This window comes from Nannobrachium achirus (assembly GCF_963921795.1).
Source record: "Nannobrachium achirus genome assembly, chromosome: 18".
Classification (NCBI taxonomy): Eukaryota; Metazoa; Chordata; class Actinopteri; order Myctophiformes; family Myctophidae; genus Nannobrachium; species Nannobrachium achirus.
In genome coordinates, this window is record NC_137825.1 from 22,834,260 (window position 1) to 22,852,475 (window position 18,216).

At 45.6% G+C, this 18,216-nt stretch overlaps 1 protein-coding gene across 1 annotated transcript in view; it reads right to left on the bottom strand.

Moving 5' to 3' along the window:
- cpxm2 (carboxypeptidase X (M14 family), member 2) overlaps positions 1 to 17,861 on the bottom strand; it is a gene marked incomplete at both ends in the record, with an annotated part of 70,941 nt that extends 53,080 nt beyond the window's left edge. The window contains 6 exons of the mRNA XM_080747297.1: positions 3,376 to 3,488; positions 10,127 to 10,228; positions 10,844 to 11,945; positions 12,061 to 12,683; positions 16,362 to 16,436; positions 17,492 to 17,861. Coding sequence (XP_080603423.1) covers positions 3,376 to 3,488; positions 10,127 to 10,228; positions 10,844 to 11,945; positions 12,061 to 12,683; positions 16,362 to 16,436; positions 17,492 to 17,861 — 2,385 coding nt within the window. The remainder of the gene's footprint in view (positions 1 to 3,375; positions 3,489 to 10,126; positions 10,229 to 10,843; positions 11,946 to 12,060; positions 12,684 to 16,361; positions 16,437 to 17,491) is intronic.
- Between the last annotated feature and the right edge of the window lie 355 nt (positions 17,862 to 18,216).

The window sequence follows — 18,216 nt, forward strand, 5'->3', positions numbered from 1 at the left end:
TGCCTAGGGCTTAAAGATGGTGTGCCACAGGCATATGTCCTCATAAATAATGATCACTGGGTATTACTGTTATACATCCCAATTTCAATTTCTTCCAAAAACTGTATATGTAAATTCATATTCATGCAGACACATCCAACAGCTCGATACTGGATTTCACTTTTTTACACCGCCCACTTGTGGTCTCACCAAAGCATTTCTTTCTTGCATGTCTGTCTCCATTGCTAAATGGAACTATTGATCTTTTGAAACACCCCTATTTGTAAAGATTGTTTCACAACAACCACAACAATGTTGGAGTATCTAAGCCAGGGCATTAGCTAAAATATACACTTGTGTTGTGTATACAGTATGTGCATTCACATCAGGGTATTATTATTACTTTTTTCAATATTTATTAAATGTGATGGGATGGGAGGTATATGGTCTGTTCCCATTCGCAAGTTTGACAGAGAAGCTCTGCAGCTGACAATGTGAGACTGAAAATACACAGACAAAAAATCATTGCACATTTAACTACACAAATTGATATGTATTCGGCCGCGAGAAGAGAAGATTTGTGTTAAACAACAACAATGGTTTAGAGGAGTTAAAACTGAAGCATTACCCAAATCATGGCAAAACATTTTTTTAATAACTTTTTAACCTCAATTAACCTGGGATTGCTTTCAATTTCGGGCTTTTGATCTGGTCTGGAGCGTATGGCGTCCTACGTCATTTTGTCAAAACAGACTACAGTTTGGCAGGAAATAACAAACCGGAATCAGTTTTAACCCAAAACAATTTCCCGTGCTGAAGGACATCGTTTTAGTACCTACCCAAAAAAAACCTTGATGCAGCGTATTTTTGCTTATTTTTTGAAAGGTTTGTTTGGTATATCCATCTTTTAGTCCAACTCGCAGCGACTGGAAAGACCACACTTCTCTAGCATTTAAATAGGGATTGGGGAAACAAACAGGGGCTGGGGAACCAAAACAAAGCGACGCCGCTAGACTGGATCAAAAGATATGTTTATTAAACGAGCATCAGGCTTTCCCGCGAGAAAGCCTGGTGACGCGAGGTTACATCTCCATAGATCAGTTTGTACCTTTGGGTACATATTCAGAAATGCCACTATAGCCTACATCTACTGTATCTAACTTTCTCTTTTCTGCATTGTGGTTAATTGCTTTCTTAGAAATGTCAGACATGTAGGTATGTAATTGCGACCGTAGGTCGCATTTACTATCAAACCCTGCACAAAGTGTAAGTCCGTCAGTCAGTCAGTCTGAGACAGTCTGTCTGTCACACCTCACACGTCACACTCTTGCCCTGCTCATATCTCCGCAACCGTTGCCCCGATCCATGCCAAATTTTGCACACACGTTCCTTACCTGCCAAACTACAACCTCCAAGGACCCCCGGAGCTCCAGGGACCCCCAGGTCCCTGGGGGACCCCCAGATGTAAAAAATTACCAAATGTGCTAAACTGACCAAATGACCACCCCAACGGGGCTGCTCACGGGGAATTCCCGGGGACCACCCACTCCTGGTGCTCCAGAACGGATGCAAAAGTGGTGGCGCCCCCAGTGGAGGACCCCCTACACTGCAGCTCACATAAAATGCCGTAACTCCGGCTAGGAGCGACCGGGACAGCCGGGGCCGGTACCTATTCGTCCGCCTTGCCGGCGCGGAGACCCCACCCCTCATTTCTCACATGGCCCTCTTCTAGCGCCACCATGAGGCCGATTCTTGCAAAACACATTTTTGGACACTGCTCCTACAATTTTTGCCCTAAAATCACGCAAATCGGTACACAGTATGTCATCCCATCAACATGAATCTCTCCCATATAGCGCCACCTCCAGGCCGATTTTTAAAAACACATTTTTGGACACTGCTCCTACAGATTTTGCCCTAAAATCACGAAAATCACTACACAGTATGTCTACACTCATGTCATCAACATGGATCAGGAAGATTTTGGCAAAACACATTTTTGCCCTATTTGTGGAGATAAGTGACCTACGGTCGCTTATCTCCCGATTAGGGAGTCTTACTGGTGATATAGGATATTCATATAGCCTACCAAAACCCTGTACAGATAGTGACAGTAATTGCGACCGTTAGGTCGCAAGTTGAAAGGCTCCATCGGCGCTGTCTGTCTGTCACGTCACACTTTTGCCCTACTCTTATCTCCGCTACCGTTGGTCCTATTGATGCCAAACTGATTTCTCACATGGCCCTCCTCTAGCGCCACCATCAGCCCGATTTTTGCAAAACACATTTTTGGGCACTGCTCCCAAAGATTTTGCCCTAAATTCACGCAAAGCGCTACACAGTATCTCTAAAGTTATGTCATCAACATGGATCTTTCCCATTTCCCATATTCCCTCCTGATTGGCTAAGATTGACTTCTAAAGTTTGTGTATGCAACGTGACGGTCGCTTATCTCCCGATTAGGGAGTCTTACTGTTTTTTATAAAACAGAAACAATACTCAGGCATACAGTATATCTTCAGTGCAGTTAATGTCAAACTTCTCCAATATGGGGTTGGTGTTCATGTGAAGCCTTTTAGTCCATGGGCCATACGAGATGTCGGTATCGGAAAGGTGGCAAAGGTTATCATGCATTTTTGAAAAGCTCTATATCTGTAGATTATATTTTGGTATGATAACCCTTTCTGAGACACAGCTAAATTGGTGTTATCAGCCACTAGAGTTGGTGTCCCATTAACTTTACATTACAGGGGAAAAAAGCAAAAAAAAAAAAACTGCTTTAAGTAGCATATGAGGGGTCAAACTAGGGGTTTTTCATGATTCCAAATCCATTGCAAACATCTGTTTTGCATAAAATACATTCATTGGGCTAAAACGGCCCCCACAAAAGAGTGAAAAGTGATGACTCATCACTTTTCATCACTAAACCATAGTCGTGTGGGGCAGTTTTTTAGCCCAAGGAATGTTTTTTTGCTACTACCAACTCTAGTGGCTGATAACACCAATTTAGCTGTGTCTCAGAAAGGGTTATCATACCAAAATATAATCTACAGATATAGAGCTTTTCAAAAATGCATGATAACCTTTGCCACCTTTCCGATACCGACATCTCGTGTCGTATGGCCCATGGACTATTTGCATAGGCATTGGAATGGCGGTTGCAAGAATTGTATTTAACGTTTTGCTTACAGTACTTGATTGAGATAACAATACCTTACCTGCAGTGGTGTGATATGGATTTTAGAAGTGTGGGTCCTCTAAATTCATGACGTCATGCGCGCACGCTGTTTTTATTGTTAAGTGTGTGTTTAGTGTGTGCATATGCGCGTGCGTTCAGCAAAATAAGTGTGGGCTCGCCGAGCCCACGCGAGCCCATGGCATCTCACCCCTGCTTACCTGGATGTTGAGACGACCTCTATGTGCTCCAAGCCCATATCGTTTCGTGGTCGAGGCATGAAGCTGGAAGTCGTCGATCTTCAGTGTCTCCAGTCCCATTGGAGGGCATTCTTCTAGTTGAGAAGAAGGACAAATTGACCTGTCTGTTATTCTTGTTCTGGTAATTTCACATAACATCTGCCACTGGTTACAGCAATATGCTTGCACAAGCAGGACACTTAATCACTTAAATCCCCCCCCCCCCAAAATGGCATATCTACAGTACAAGCTCACAATGAGACGGGTTGTGAACTTGTAGATCTGCTATTTTTGACAATTTCTTTGACTTTGTTTTTAAATTGTATTGCTTTTTTATTAGTTAAAATGATTAGTTAATAAAAAACATTGACACTGCTCCATCAGTGTCAATGTTTCTATACACACTTTATTTAGAACATGTTAGCTTGCCAGTGAAACTAAGTCGTAACAGATGCATCAAACAAGAGACTGTTTTTAAGATAATACAAAGCCTCCACAGAGAGAGAGAGAGAGAGAGAGAGAGAGAGAGAGATGGAGAGAGATGTGAAGAGATCCTCTTGTCACCTGCATAAAATTTCAACATTCCCCTCTCCCTTTCCCAAATGGCTAAACATCTTATTTTCTTGGCAAATCAAAACAGAAAAGGTGCATTGGACCCAAATGAAGCAAATGGAAAGTAATTGTGTGCCTGGTGCTTTATTCTCATGCATCTCATGACTAGGGATGGGACGATATGAACATTTCATATCACTATTATTGTGACAAAAGAAATCGCGATTTACGATATTATCGCGATATTCAAATCCATTATCCTGGGGTGGAACATTTGCCAAAAAATAGACGATCTACAAGCTCACAACGCGTCGCGTTGCAACGTGTTGTGAGCTTGTAGATCGGCTATTTTTTGGCAAAGACATTTGATAGAGAGGGGAAAAAAGACAAGTATGTATATTATAAGTACCTTTTACCAATTATAGAGGGTTTAAATGGTACCGGATATGCAGCTCGGCAAATAAAAGGTGAATTGATCCCAGTGCATGACGGAGCACAATATCACGATCATTTTAATTTCCACGATACGATTATCGTGAGTGTTTTTTATCACGATAAACGATAATAACGCGTATCGTCCCATCCATACTCATGACACAGCTATACATTTCAAAACGGGCCAAAGCTACCCATGTAATTGATAAATGCACTTGCCGTGAAGCTGCCTCTTTCTTTCTTTTTTCTTTTTTTGCATTTCTGAAATCAAATATGCACACCTGTCACCAACTGTACAGTATAATATATGAGAGCTATTCTAGAGCATGTTGAAACAGCTATATATTTTATGACATAACTTGGTATCCTAGAAGCAAACCATTTCCTTTCCTGGGGTATTATTCCACAGAACAGTGCTGCATGCGGGGTCAAACGTAAAGTAAGTACATGTACTCAAGTACAATTTTGAGGTATTTTTACTTGAGGTATGTCCAAAATTAAAATTCTACTCCTTTACATCTAACTTTTTTACTTTGTAGATTTTTATTATTATTACAAAACATACATTTACCACTTCAGCCCAATTTAAACATTGGCCATTTGAAAATAGTCAATCCACAAAAAAATGTTTTATAAATTTTTTACATTATGATAACTTCTGCATATGAGTTCTTTTACTTTTGGTACTTTAAGTAGATTTTGATATCAATACTTTTGTACTTTTACACATTTTTTTACTTTTACTTTTACTTTTACTTTTTTTCTTTTTTACCAGACATTTACTTGTTACAGGGGTACAAGTAAAGAAATGTAGTATTTTTCCCACCACTGGCGTTCACACTTGCCGATACAAAATATTCAAAGCTACAAAGAGACAGGCAGCATATCTGTCACCGTGTCACTGTTGAAGTATTGATCAACAACATGCTTGTTGACGTCAAACATGCGTCCGACGAGCGAGAAAAGGTCTGGGGTTAAACGCAACACGGAACTGGCTGGTATAGCGTTGTAGTAGCTTCAGTATTATGCTGCGTTCCCACAGTCCGCTTCAAAACTGCAGGCTACCATTCATTTTCAAAGGAAGCCAGCAACATGAAGATACAAAGTAGTACAATTTGTACACTGTGTGCGTTACAAACCTCAAGGGTCCGTTTGGAATCAATGAATTGCTGTCAATCATTGCACCCCCTGGAACCCCCTCAAGGACTCCTGGGTGTTCCCGGACCCCAAGTTGAGACCCACAGACTACACAGTATGACAGCCTGTCCTTGACATCTTGCTGAAGGATTTTGCCCTGTAGATCCATGATGATCACTCATGCACAAGAATGCCCATCATCCGTAATACAGCCCTAAAACCCGTCAAGGGCAACGTCTTACAGAATGACTCCCACAGTTTTCCACTTTCCCCCTCAATGATTCTATTGACTTAGCACAGTGCTCGCTCCATAATGACCTACTGTTTGAGTAAATGACACAGCCATGCACGTTGTTGAGGCTACAGAAATGTTTTGGCAAAGGATGTAGGCTCGCGTTGAAAAACATAATCCAGGAGTCATGGACTGTGAAGCGAGCCCGTGCATCGCTTCATGATGTTTTCAATTTGCGCTTAAAAGGCCATATGCAGTTTGTTTGACCATCTTTAAGTGATTACACTGAGTGAAATGCTGCTCACCACCAAACTAAGCCCATTGTGTGCGATCAGCTCATCCTTTTTACACCACAATGACCATCAGCCAGTGAGAGGCTAAACAACAGGCAAAAGTGCTGACTGACTTGTGAGATCCTGGCTGGCCGGCAGGCCCAGCAGCTCCCTGGGTCAGATTGTAATGTTTGCAGACTTCTCTGGACCGGAGCTATGGAATTTCAAAGCACGTATTTCCGCCTGGGCATATAGGTCAGCACATGCAAGCATGTGCTGCAGATGTCACTGTCCACAGAGGATCACCAAGCACATCTTCACATGAAAGAAGACAGGGCTCTCTAGAATACAAAGTTCAGTACTTTAAGTCATCAATTACTTTTATGTATATTTTATACACATATATATTTAAAACACAATTTGAAATCAGTCGGTCCCATACAAGGATATTTACATATGTGGTTATTTCAATATACTGTATGCCATAATGGTCGGCTCTGCAGTAACGACAACTGGATCTCCATAATATTCCTATAGGCGCAAGATCAGCGGTTCTGGACAACCTCGTAGCAGGCCAACTTTCCACCGGGTACTCAGCCCGACCGATTACCTCGTGTCACAGCCCATTACTGGCCTACTAGGGCCTGTGTGGTTCTGTATCCCCTGTATAGCTGTCTTCCCACAGGTCCTGCTAGAGTCATGTGGGGTGCCAATCAGGTGCACTTGGAGCACCTGGCCAGTGTTCCCAGTGTGCACTATAAAATGCTGGGTGTGATCACATTCAGTCTCTCTCTCTTTCCATGATGACAGCAGCACTTTGGTTTGCACCGTTGATCGGACGGACAGAGATTGCTTGTGCGTGTGTTTGTGTATCCTACTACAAATGCGTTAAATTAACACGTTCCTGCGTCTTACTTTTGCTGTGTAGCGAAGTGCCCATCATCCTTTCAACAGAAAAGACAAGTACATTGACATGTTGAAAAGAGAGAGGGGGAAAAAAACTAATCTTCTCTTAGATCCAAAGTCCACATACCATAACGGGATCTAATTTAAGCTTGGCGGATTAACCGCAGGCTGTCTACAACCGGCAGACCTCTCACTGAAAAGTTGTGGTGTGAAAGTTTGATGAATAAGCCAGGCGCGAGGCCGCTTGTGTGACCAATTAGTAAAATATTTACAGTAACCCTATACAGCAACGAAACCACATGTGTTGCCCCACTTCTGACCCTGAGCTGAAAAGCCTGTATGGACTATATATTTCGAATCAGCCCTTAACCCTGGGGGAATTCTTAACGATCCCCTGGGCCCTGAGAGGGGGGGATCACAACTCATTAGGGTCAACCTGATCCTCACAGCAGTCCAAAGGAACAAGGTTAACAGGCGTAAACAGCCACGTGCTATCCTATCCACCATAAATCTCTATCACCATCTGTATGCAGTTGTCTGCAGGGAGGTGCTGAAAATCATCCAACTTTGACAATAACGTAGTATGCAAAAACACAAGTGTCTTGTGTGCTCCTATAACTAGGCCACTGGCCACATCGATGCTGAGGACCAATGTCCAAAACATGAGATTGAAGATTAGTCAGTCTATGGGTGTCAGTATAGCTCTTAATTCCCCATCACAGTCATATGGTATAGATTTTATGATCTGCTCCTTCATTCGGTGATGTTTACGTAACATGCGAATAAATAACTTCAAACCTCAGAACATTTTGGCCTTCGACCAATCGATACGCATCGTTTGATACGACTTTTGTTATGCTGCGAGCGTGACGTCAATCGGTTCGCACACGGAGGCGTCCTGGAAAACTTGTCAAGCCGAGTGGAAAAGAGTCGAGAAGAGAGCGTAACCTCTGTGAGTCGAGGACAAAGTGCTGTGCCCACATAATTGACTAAATGAGTGTGACTCCGCTCTGAATCACAGCTCCCAGCGCACATGGCCAGTACAGCTGCACATCAAAAGCCTGTTTATAAGACTCCATGAACTTTCTGATTTCCCTTGTCAGTGGGCCAGACCGTCATAACCATGGATGCGTGCTGTCATACCACCACTCATCCCCTGCAACCAGCCCTGTCCATACGTGAGCTACTGCTGGCCCTGACTAAAGAAGCATCTTGTTATGACGTTCTATACGCCGTTATGATTGACTGGCAAAGTGAACATGCATATCCTTTCTGTGGTTGAGTCCATCATTTAATGATGTGCTCTTGTTCTGCTGTATGCTGGCACATGACAATTCCCCTGCATTGCATACAAATATACAAAACCGCGAGTCAATGGAATAACAAGTAACACGCCGTAAGGGCAAGAAGCGACCGTCGGGTCACGCAGCAATTTCCCCCAACACACATACCGTTAGTGCCTATTGAGATTGGCAGATTTCACCCAGGTTTTTTCACCTCACTCACGTCAATTTGTCTGCTGACCTCACTCAGCAAAGAAACAAAAATAAAACAATTCACAGGAGGCAAGCAGCGATCACCACATGATGTGCAATGCAATGTAGTTTCAAATGCACTAAATTTCAGGCGCTTTTACTTTGTAAAAAACTAAAAAAGAAGACAACATGTGTGACATGTGTGATCTTGGCAGGTTGCCCCAGAAAATGTGCCAATCTCAACAGGCACCAACGGTACACAGACGCAGACACCGTTCGGTTAACAGCTGAGCCAATCTGCAACGCGGCACAGACCCATGTGAGTGAGACTTTTTGACTCCACTCCCAAGTGTTCTGTGTTTTACGGCCTTCTTCACTTTTTCACTACAAAATTCACTACAAGTGTGGTCCAAATAAAGCAGCTGTTCCCAAGGGACGGAGACATTAAACAAACAACATAATTCAGATAACAGGCCTAGTGTAGTCATCATTTCTGACACAAAGACATGATGTAGGGTCCGTGGTTCTCCAGATTCTTGCTGTTTGCTGGGCCTATTAGAACGGCACATGCTGTGCTGTGCTGAGCTGTGCTTTATTGTGCTGTGCTGTACTGTGCCAGGTGATATCCACATGAAGTTCCCTCTTTCCATTCAACATGATATGATAAACCCAACCAAATCTCCAATCATCTAATGCTAATTTGAATGGCATCATTTCTAGCTGTCTGGCCCGACAGCTAGAAAGTTTGCCCAATTTATACTTTGTCATGCGGCGGTGTCGTGCCAAAAATAGCAAATCTACAAGCTCTTAATGTGTCACATCTGCAACGAATTGTGAGCTTGGAGAGCTGCTATTTTAGTGCACTACACAGTCGTTACAACAGAGCATAGATTGGGCATTACAACAGCCTTGACATAAATTAACCACTGGCCCTCAGACCATGTTTTGTGTCTTTTTACGGCATGGCTCCTAGGGGCCAAGTGCGTGCATACGTGCACACATCCATTCAAATCTCGCGAACTTCTGAACCCAACACTGCCAGATGTCTTGCGCATGCTGCCAATATGTATTTTTTCCCCATGTTCTTTTGTATTAATTAATTTATTTAACTTACATTTTATAATGGAAGTCAAGGGCGGTCGGATATCGGGCTGAAAGTTGCCCATATACTCTAGATGACTGACATCATAGGCCGCATGAAGTCTGGGATCGACATGGAAGCCCCACCGTTATTAGACCCTGGCTTGTGTTTACTGGTTGTTAAACACGGCAATTCTTTTACTCTACACATTATAGGCTAATAGGGTTCAGTTACAGTCCTGGAAGGTTTGAGGAAGTTCAGAATGAAGTCCTCATTACAGTTAGTCTGTTTTGTCATTTCACTTGGATCAGAAGTACGAGGCAGTAAAAACCAGACTCAAAACAACGGGCAGCTGCCAGCAAGCCCGAGATGAAGCTTAGCATCGCTGGCATCAGTGTGGCAATTACACTGTGATCCATGGTAAACGGAACGCTTTTCATCTGCAAAGCGTTTGACTCCGCTTGACTCTGCTTCTGAGAGCATCATCTTTTGTTATTGCCAGTATTTTCCTCTTAAGGAAAATAAGCATTTTCCCCCTTTTCCAGAATGGTTGAATTATTCTGAGAGAGGAGAAAGATGGCTTTGATGAAATGTAACTTTATGAGGGGGATCATGACTATCCCAGGTGTAGTTGTTTACTCACCCTCCTCAACGGCGCTGTACTGCCCCTCGCCCTCTGAAATGCTGTTGGGGCTTTTCAAGGCGCCCTTCTTGCTCTTCTCCGCCTTTCTGTTTGTCGTTTTCCCTGTGGAAGGGGAAGAAGAAGGACACTCGTGTCATGGTGCATAATTCAAATTCACTTTCAAGGCTTTCGCGCCCCTTTGCATTCAGGCAGTGGTGGACCGGAACTAAGTATGTTTACTTGAGTTAAGGAACTTTTCTTTTCTATCTCAAGCTCATAAATTTCAGTGCGCTACATTTCAAATAGAAACATTATACTTGTCACGGATGAAGAGCAGAAGAACCCGGAAGCAGAGCAACAACAAGCAGAGTAGAGTTTTAGGTATTTAATAACAGATCTGCAAACCTTACAGCACGTAGTAGACCATGGCATTACAGGAGCAAGGCAGGGACATCATGACAGCAGGTTGCACAAGAACATCATGGCGACAGGTAGAGTTATGAACTGACAATGTGTGTTTGCATTGAGTCCAGTTATATAGTGAGCAGGGTGATTGCAGAAGTGTTCACAGGTGTGGAATGGGCATGGCACTGGGCTGATGAGGGAGTGAAGTCAGGTGAGTAACTGGGGCTGTGAGATGGGATGGAATGTGGGAGTGGTCGAAGTAGGGACATGGTCTGTGGAGAGGCAGACCGTGACAGTACCCCCCTCTCAAGGGACGGATTCCAGACGTCCCACCAGGCTGGCCCGGAACACGGAGCAGGGTGGGTGGAGGGGGTCTGGAAGAGAGGGAACGGGGCCGAGCAGGCGACGTCAGGTGGACGACCATGGACCGGGGCCAGGCAGGAGACGTCAGGTGGACGACCATGGACCGGGGCCGGACAGGAGATGCCAGGTGGACGACCATTGACCGGGGCCAGACAGGAGACGTCAGGCGGACGGCCTGGATGCTGAGACGAGACGTCGTCAGGCGGGCGGCCAGGATGCTGAACTGGAGCTGAGATGTCAGGTGGACGACCAGGATGATAGACCAGGTCAGCAAAGATGTCGTCTGGTGGACGGCCGGGATGCTGGGATGAGGCAGCAAAGATGTCATCTGGTGGTTGACCCAGAGGCCGAGACGAGAGAGAAGAGCTTTCATCTGGTGAACGACCTGGAGGTTGAGACGAGGTAGTGAAGCAGGAGACATCAGGAGACTCTGGAGGCGATGCTGCAGATGACACCAGGGATGCTGCAACTGCTGGAGGCAGCACCAGGGATGATGCAGGCTCTGGAGGCGGCGGCGGCGACGCAGCAGGCTCTGGAGGCGACGCAGCAGGCTCTGGAGGCGACGCAGAAGCTGCAGGCTCTGGAGGTGACGCAGATGCTGGAGGCGATGCAGCAGTCTCTGGAGGCGACGCAGCAGGCTCTGGAGGCGACGCAGCAGGCTCTGGAGGTGATGCAGATGCAGGAGCCGATGCAGCAGGCTCTGGAGGTGACGCAGCAGGCTCTGGAGGTGATGCAGATGCAGGAGCCGATGCAGCAGGCTCTGGAGGTGACGCAGATGCTGGAGGCGATGCAGCAGTCTCTGGAGGCGACGCAGCAGGCTCTGGAGGCGACGCAGCAGGCTCTGGAGGTGATGCAGCAGGCTCTGGAAGCGATGCCAGGGATGCTGCAACCGATGCCAGGGATGCTGCAAGCGACGCCAGTGATGCTGCAAGCTGTGGAGGCAGTGACGCAGGTGCATGAGGCAGCGACACAGGTGCTGGAGGCTGCACACGGGACGCCGCAGGTGCTGGAAGCGGAGCAGGTGCTGGAGGCGGCTGCGTTGTAGACTGGGCCGCTGGCAACTCGGCAGACTCTGGAGACAGGACCCCAGATGCCGTTGAAGACGGGATCCCAGACAACGCTGCAGACTCTGTAGACGGGACCCCAGACGATGCTGCAGACTCTGGAGCAGACTCTGTAGACGTGACCCCAGACGGCGCTGGAGACTCTGGAGACTGGACCCCAGAGGACGGAGAGAGCAGGAAGCAGCTGAACAGAAAGCCAAGGACCAGGCCTTCCATGACCTCGGACATACACAGGTCCCCAGTGGAGCTGACTGACAAGGGCTCTGGTAGGTCATCGGCCGACAGGGATGCTGTGGGGGCAGAGGGCGCAGGCAGCTCATCTAGGAAGATGGCTGGCAAGGGCTCTGGCAGGTCAGCAGCAGATACAGCCGATGAGGATGCAGAGGGCGCAGGCAGACTGGGCTCCAGGTCGGACTCTGGCTCCGAGGCACTGGGCAGTAAGAGTTCCTTGTGCCGTGGGGAACAATGGCGACCACGCCTTTTCCTGGCAGGCCCGTGGTTCCCCACACGAATGGCCAAACGAGACCCCTCGAATGGATCTGTAGGTGGGGGCTGGTTGCTAGCATGCTGGTTGCTAGCATGCTGGTTGCTAGTCAATTGAAAGCTAGCAAGCTGAAAGCTAGCTGGCTGGATAGCTGCTGGCTGAGTGGGCTTGGTGGCTAAAAGACCCTGGGAGATATTGCCCCGTTTGTTGGAATTACGGGGACCTCCCCGAGCCAGACTGGTGCCCAATTTCGATTCTTTGACTGGGTCAGGATACACAGGAATTTGAACACGACTTTGAATATACGAAAGAAGGTCAACATACTGGAATTTCTGCTGGTTAGCAACAGGGCTAGTGGGTTGCAGGCCCATCACTCCTAGCCTAATAGTTTGAGAAGCTGGCTGGAAAACATGTTGTGAGCTGGTCTCAAAGTTCTTAAGTCTCTCACGGACCACATTCAAATGGGGAACAAAATGACTAACCCATGGCCGCTCTTTAAACCACTGTTGCTGGATAGAAATCTCCTTTAGATGTACAGCATGCAGGTTAGGGGGAGAGGCCAAGAGACAATCAACAGCATTCTCAAAGTCCACCACCTTCCTCTTAAAAAGTTGTAACTCTGCTGGGTTCATATTAGTGGTCAGTTCATACTGTCACGGATGAAGAGCAGAAGAACCCGGAAGCAGAGCAACAACAAGCAGAGTAGAGTTTTAGGTATTTAATAACAGATCTGCAAACCTTACAGCACGTAGTAGACCATGGCATTACAGGAGCAAGGCAGGGACATCATGACAGCAGGTTGCACAAGAACATCATGGCGACAGGTAGAGTTATGAACTGACAATGTGTGTTTGCATTGAGTCCAGTTATATAGTGAGCAGGGTGATTGCAGAAGTGTTCACAGGTGTGGAATGGGCATGGCACTGGGCTGATGAGGGAGTGAAGTCAGGTGAGTAACTGGGGCTGTGAGATGGGATGGAATGTGGGAGTGGTCGAAGTAGGGACATGGTCTGTGGAGAGGCAGACCGTGACAATACTTTTAACTCCATTACATTTCTGAGAAGGGACTATTAGGACCAAACTTATTTAAAAAATACAAGATGAAATAACCACTTACTGTAAGCCCCATTTCAAATATAGTAAAACAAAGTCTACTCTATTCAAGATTCAAGAGGTACGTACAGTGAAATAAATGATGGTGTGTCAGACCTTTGTAGGCTAATGAAGGCTTTCACATCATTAGGACCACAATTGAAATCCCCAGGCTTGTGTTAACCCTAATGTCTTACTGTACCACTTGCTGTTTACATTTCTGAATGATAAAGTATTCAATCAATCAATCAATCAATCAATCAATATAGATTAGTTGGATAGGTTGCCATAGTCACTCACTAAATATTTGTGCGTCTTAGTCGTTGTGGTCACTGTGAGTCAGGCCAGGTTACGGACTCGATATTTACAACTAACCGCCAGGAACTCCATGTACGGAGCTAACTGACATATCTAAGTCTGACATTGTGGACTCCATATTTGGACACGACTGACATTAGTAATCCATATAAGGATATGGGCGTTAGACATCTCAAAAACATGGATTTCATTTTAAGCACATTCACTCAGTCACCGTAAATCAGTTCTTCTGGACATTAATGCTGATTCAAACTTGCAACTCAATTAAGACTCCGACTAACAGATTGATAATGTTTAAACCTGAAGGTCAGGGTCCTAAAACGGATCTTGACGAGATAAGGAGGATGATCAGAAACTTCATTATTTACGTTGCTTTTCTCCGGGCCGTTCCTTACGTCTTAAGGATGATGGACAACATCTGATCAGACCAGCGTGTCCGCTGACCGTATCAGTGCAGCGTGGTCCGTGGAGAATGAGACCGTAGAGAATCCAGAACCATGTTCACATGGACCAGAACCAACACAACAAAACCAAACTCGACTGCTGTCCTGCTAACCCAACATTACTTGCACCAGCAGAGTGCGCAAGTACTGCGTTCTGTGGCGTACCTGTCTGTATTTACACCCGTATAGCCAATAAGGGACCGGCATTCCTGCTGACATCACCATCAAAAGCCAATGAGGGACCACTGGACCAGCATTCTTGCTGACACCACCGCCAACAAGTGCTACCTGATATAAATAACAAGGCGCACTCTGCTGGTGCACAAGTAGGCCATACATGGTCATGAGTGTAGAGGACAAGTTGGCACCTCGACGGAGTGCAGTCTAGTTCAGCACTGTACTGGTGTTAACTTTTTTTGTTTATTGGATTTCCATTGAATACAGACAAGTAAGTAATAACTTCCTCCAGTGCAATCCATCAAATATAAAATCGCAGTAAACAGAATTATCACGCAAAACACTCGAAACACGAAAATACATGATACATAAATCAGACAGATAAAAAACAAAACAAATCATCAGTCAAACGGCACATATCCATGACACATCTATAATCCGCATAACAGCACAACACCCCTGCCACAGCAAGCCCATCATATCAACGCTCCACCAGACCTCATGTACTCAATCAGAGATGGATTTAAATTCCAGACAAATGGACCCCATACCTTCCCAAACTTATTAGAGGAGCCACTTAGTGAGAATCTAATCTTTTCCAGTTTAAGACGAGATGCAAGATGTCTCTTATCCAGAGAGTGTGAGAGGGGGGCTTCCCCCTACAGTAGGTGATTTCCAATTAATCAAAATGAGTTTCCTAGCCAATAGTGACAAAAAGCCAAAACATCCTTTTAGCAGTGTTAACTTTTAACTGATCCCATTTATTAAAGCGACTACCTGAGGGGTTCAAAGCGATGAATACCCAGCATGAACCCGGGAGGTGTGGAAGGGGTTTTTACATTCCTAGAGGAACTATATGGGAGCCAGGAATGTGCATTTTACTTGACTGAATGTCAGGTCATGATAGGCCCCATGCGATAACAATCTTTTACACATCTGAAAGCCCTTATCGTCAGCCTACTCTGCATGCAGGTTGCACACCGAACAATGCTTTAAGCTGCATGTGATTTAGGTTAATGGATTTCGATTGTGCTACTACGGGAGCAGCGGCGACGCGATAATGGACTTCGTTAACGCTGACAATAATCAGGCCAACCTGGAAATGTCAGGTTGACCAACCGTTGCCAGGATTCACATTATACAAATTAATGTACGAGATACAGCGATACAGCGCGGTACACTGCACTACACTTTTGTCCTTACACAGTACAGTACATGGGCCTACAGGACTAACGCACCCTGTTGTTGATATAATATGATGCATATACTTTAACAACTCACAACAGTGACAAGGAAGCTGATTAATGGCCCTTCCTTCTCTAGTCACACTAGCATGCAGGTGACCCTGAGGCTGATGCATGGATGCCTGAACCATTAAGTCACTGTCCTTGCAGCTGCTTCAAGTTATCTGCCATTGACCAACCTCTACCACCTTCATGCCTGTTAGCCAAAGCCGCCAATCAGCGGGCCGGACGGAAACCTGCCTCCAGAGCTGCCATTCAGGGGTGTCGCACCAAATCCTGGGCCCCGGGTACAGGGTACAGCGGGCCCCCCATGAATGTTCTTCATAGGGGGAGGGGGTTTAACCCATTTAGACTGGGAACGCATTATTACGCATTAGATTGTGCTTTAACTATTGAAAAATAACAGATATAAATTTACATGCTCACAGCATGCGCTTGTAGATCTGCTATTTTTGAAAAATCGTGAACATTTGTGCTTCTACGTTTTTTTGAAAAACCTATGTTTATATGTCAGTGGTCCTCGACCTTTTCATGTGCAAGGCCTGCAAGGCCCATGCACATGCTGCAAGGCCCGTGGCTCATGACAGGCTCCTTGCTGTCTTCAGGGGGGGAATTATGGAGCTCACGTGTGTTCCGCACAACACGCTTTGCTAATGCAATCCTTACCGCCGCTGAGCTGCAGGCAGTGGATAGGCTTATTGCTGTGGAGGCCACACAGAACCCTGGCTCTCTGATCGCTGTCTAAGGAGGGGTGAGGTACGGCTACCTGAGGGTATTATTGTTGTTTTTTTCTTTCTTCTGCACATCCATCACCAACCATTTGAATTGAATTCAGCTGCTGGTCCTCTGAGCTCCAAGTAGACACCAGGGTTCTGTCTTACATTTTCCATTTCAATTCATCAAGTAGCGGAATGGGTGTCTGGGGCATGTCAGTTGACTTTGGGGATAATAAAAGTAGGCCGTATTATTGCCTTTCATGAAATGAAAATCTGTTCTTCGATTTGCTTTGCCTTTTGACTTGGAACAACTTTATCCTCTTCAAATCATATTTCAAATGTGTCCTGATCTGCTTGCGCAAGTGCTAAGTAAAATACAATACACAATGGCAGTCATTCCTTTTGACTTTCTGTTACCATTCAGTGTTGACAGACATGGCCATTGGTCTGCAGAAGAAACATTAACAATTAATCAAAACATTTTGTCCAATTAATCTCTATATTTAACGTTTATCAGAATTACTTTAAAAAACTAAAAGCTTTGAGGATTAACAATACACTTTCAACTACTACTTCAAAAGTTTGATAGCTTGAGAAAATAAGTGATGAGTTCTACTTTTATAGACTTATCTTTTAATGTTCTTTTAAGTTTCATCATTCATCATTCGATGCTCTTTGTTGTCTCTAGCACAATATTTCCTTTGATGCTGCGTGAATCGCTTTGTAACTCTGTTTGAAAGAGTGCTATACCAATAACGTTGACTTTATTGATTTGACTAGCAATCACAAAGTAATGGCATCATGACATTTGACATCACGGTCAACTGTTAAGAGTTTTATTAACCTGGAAGTTGTGCCCACAACTTGTCACAGACAATTTCTCTTATGATTGATGCATGGTTTACAGTAACCAGAAATACTATTTATTTTGACTATGCTTTGTATAGAATTTGCAGAGGGGCTGAATCGGCTTTTAGTATACATAAGACCTTAAGGCTGCACATAAAAGAATCCAGGTTTTACACTCACAGTTAAACTAACAACACTGAGGACTTTGCTGCATGTGTAAGTGCCTTTTACCTGGCTTGGATTCACTGGGCATTTTACCCGTCTTCTCACTGCTGGCTGCCTTGCCCTTGGGCGCCGCTTTCTTCTTGGGCCCCTCCTGGCTGTCTAACGCCGAGGCCACAGGCTGTTGCTCCGGCTCCTGAACGCGGTTGTACGGATCCCTGGAAAGCAGCTCCTGTATGTAGTAATCCTCGTCGTCTGCGGCATAGCCGTGACCCACCGGCCCTGCGAGGATCCCCAGCAGTGCCAGGAGGGCGAGGGAGCAGGGGCTGAGGCGCCAGGGTCTCGTGGCCCCGTGGTTCATCATCGTCTCTGGCATCTCCGGGTCCCGCCGCTGTCCGCACAGGAGCCTGCTGCTGCCGTTGCTGCCGACAGGCTGCATCCCAATCAACTGCCTCCCCCTTATTCCCACTCCCAACACGAGGAGTTCACAAAGTTCTCCGAGTGCTCCTAGGCAGCGGAGCCAGAGGGTCCATGGAAGCCTCAGACTGGGAAAAATGCAGGGAGGGAGGGAGGGAGGGAGGAGTGGGTGGAGGGATGGGTGGGAGCGATATAGAGAGAGAGAGGAGAGAGGAAGATGGATGGACGGACTGAGAGAAAGGCAGAGATAAAGTGATTTTCCTCTTTAAATGATGTCAGGTGGCTCGAGCAGAAGGGGAAAAAAGATTTCCTCAAGTTTTAAACAAAATGTTGGTCTAAGGAGAGACCACACAGTCGTTTTGTGGAGTGAGTGGGGT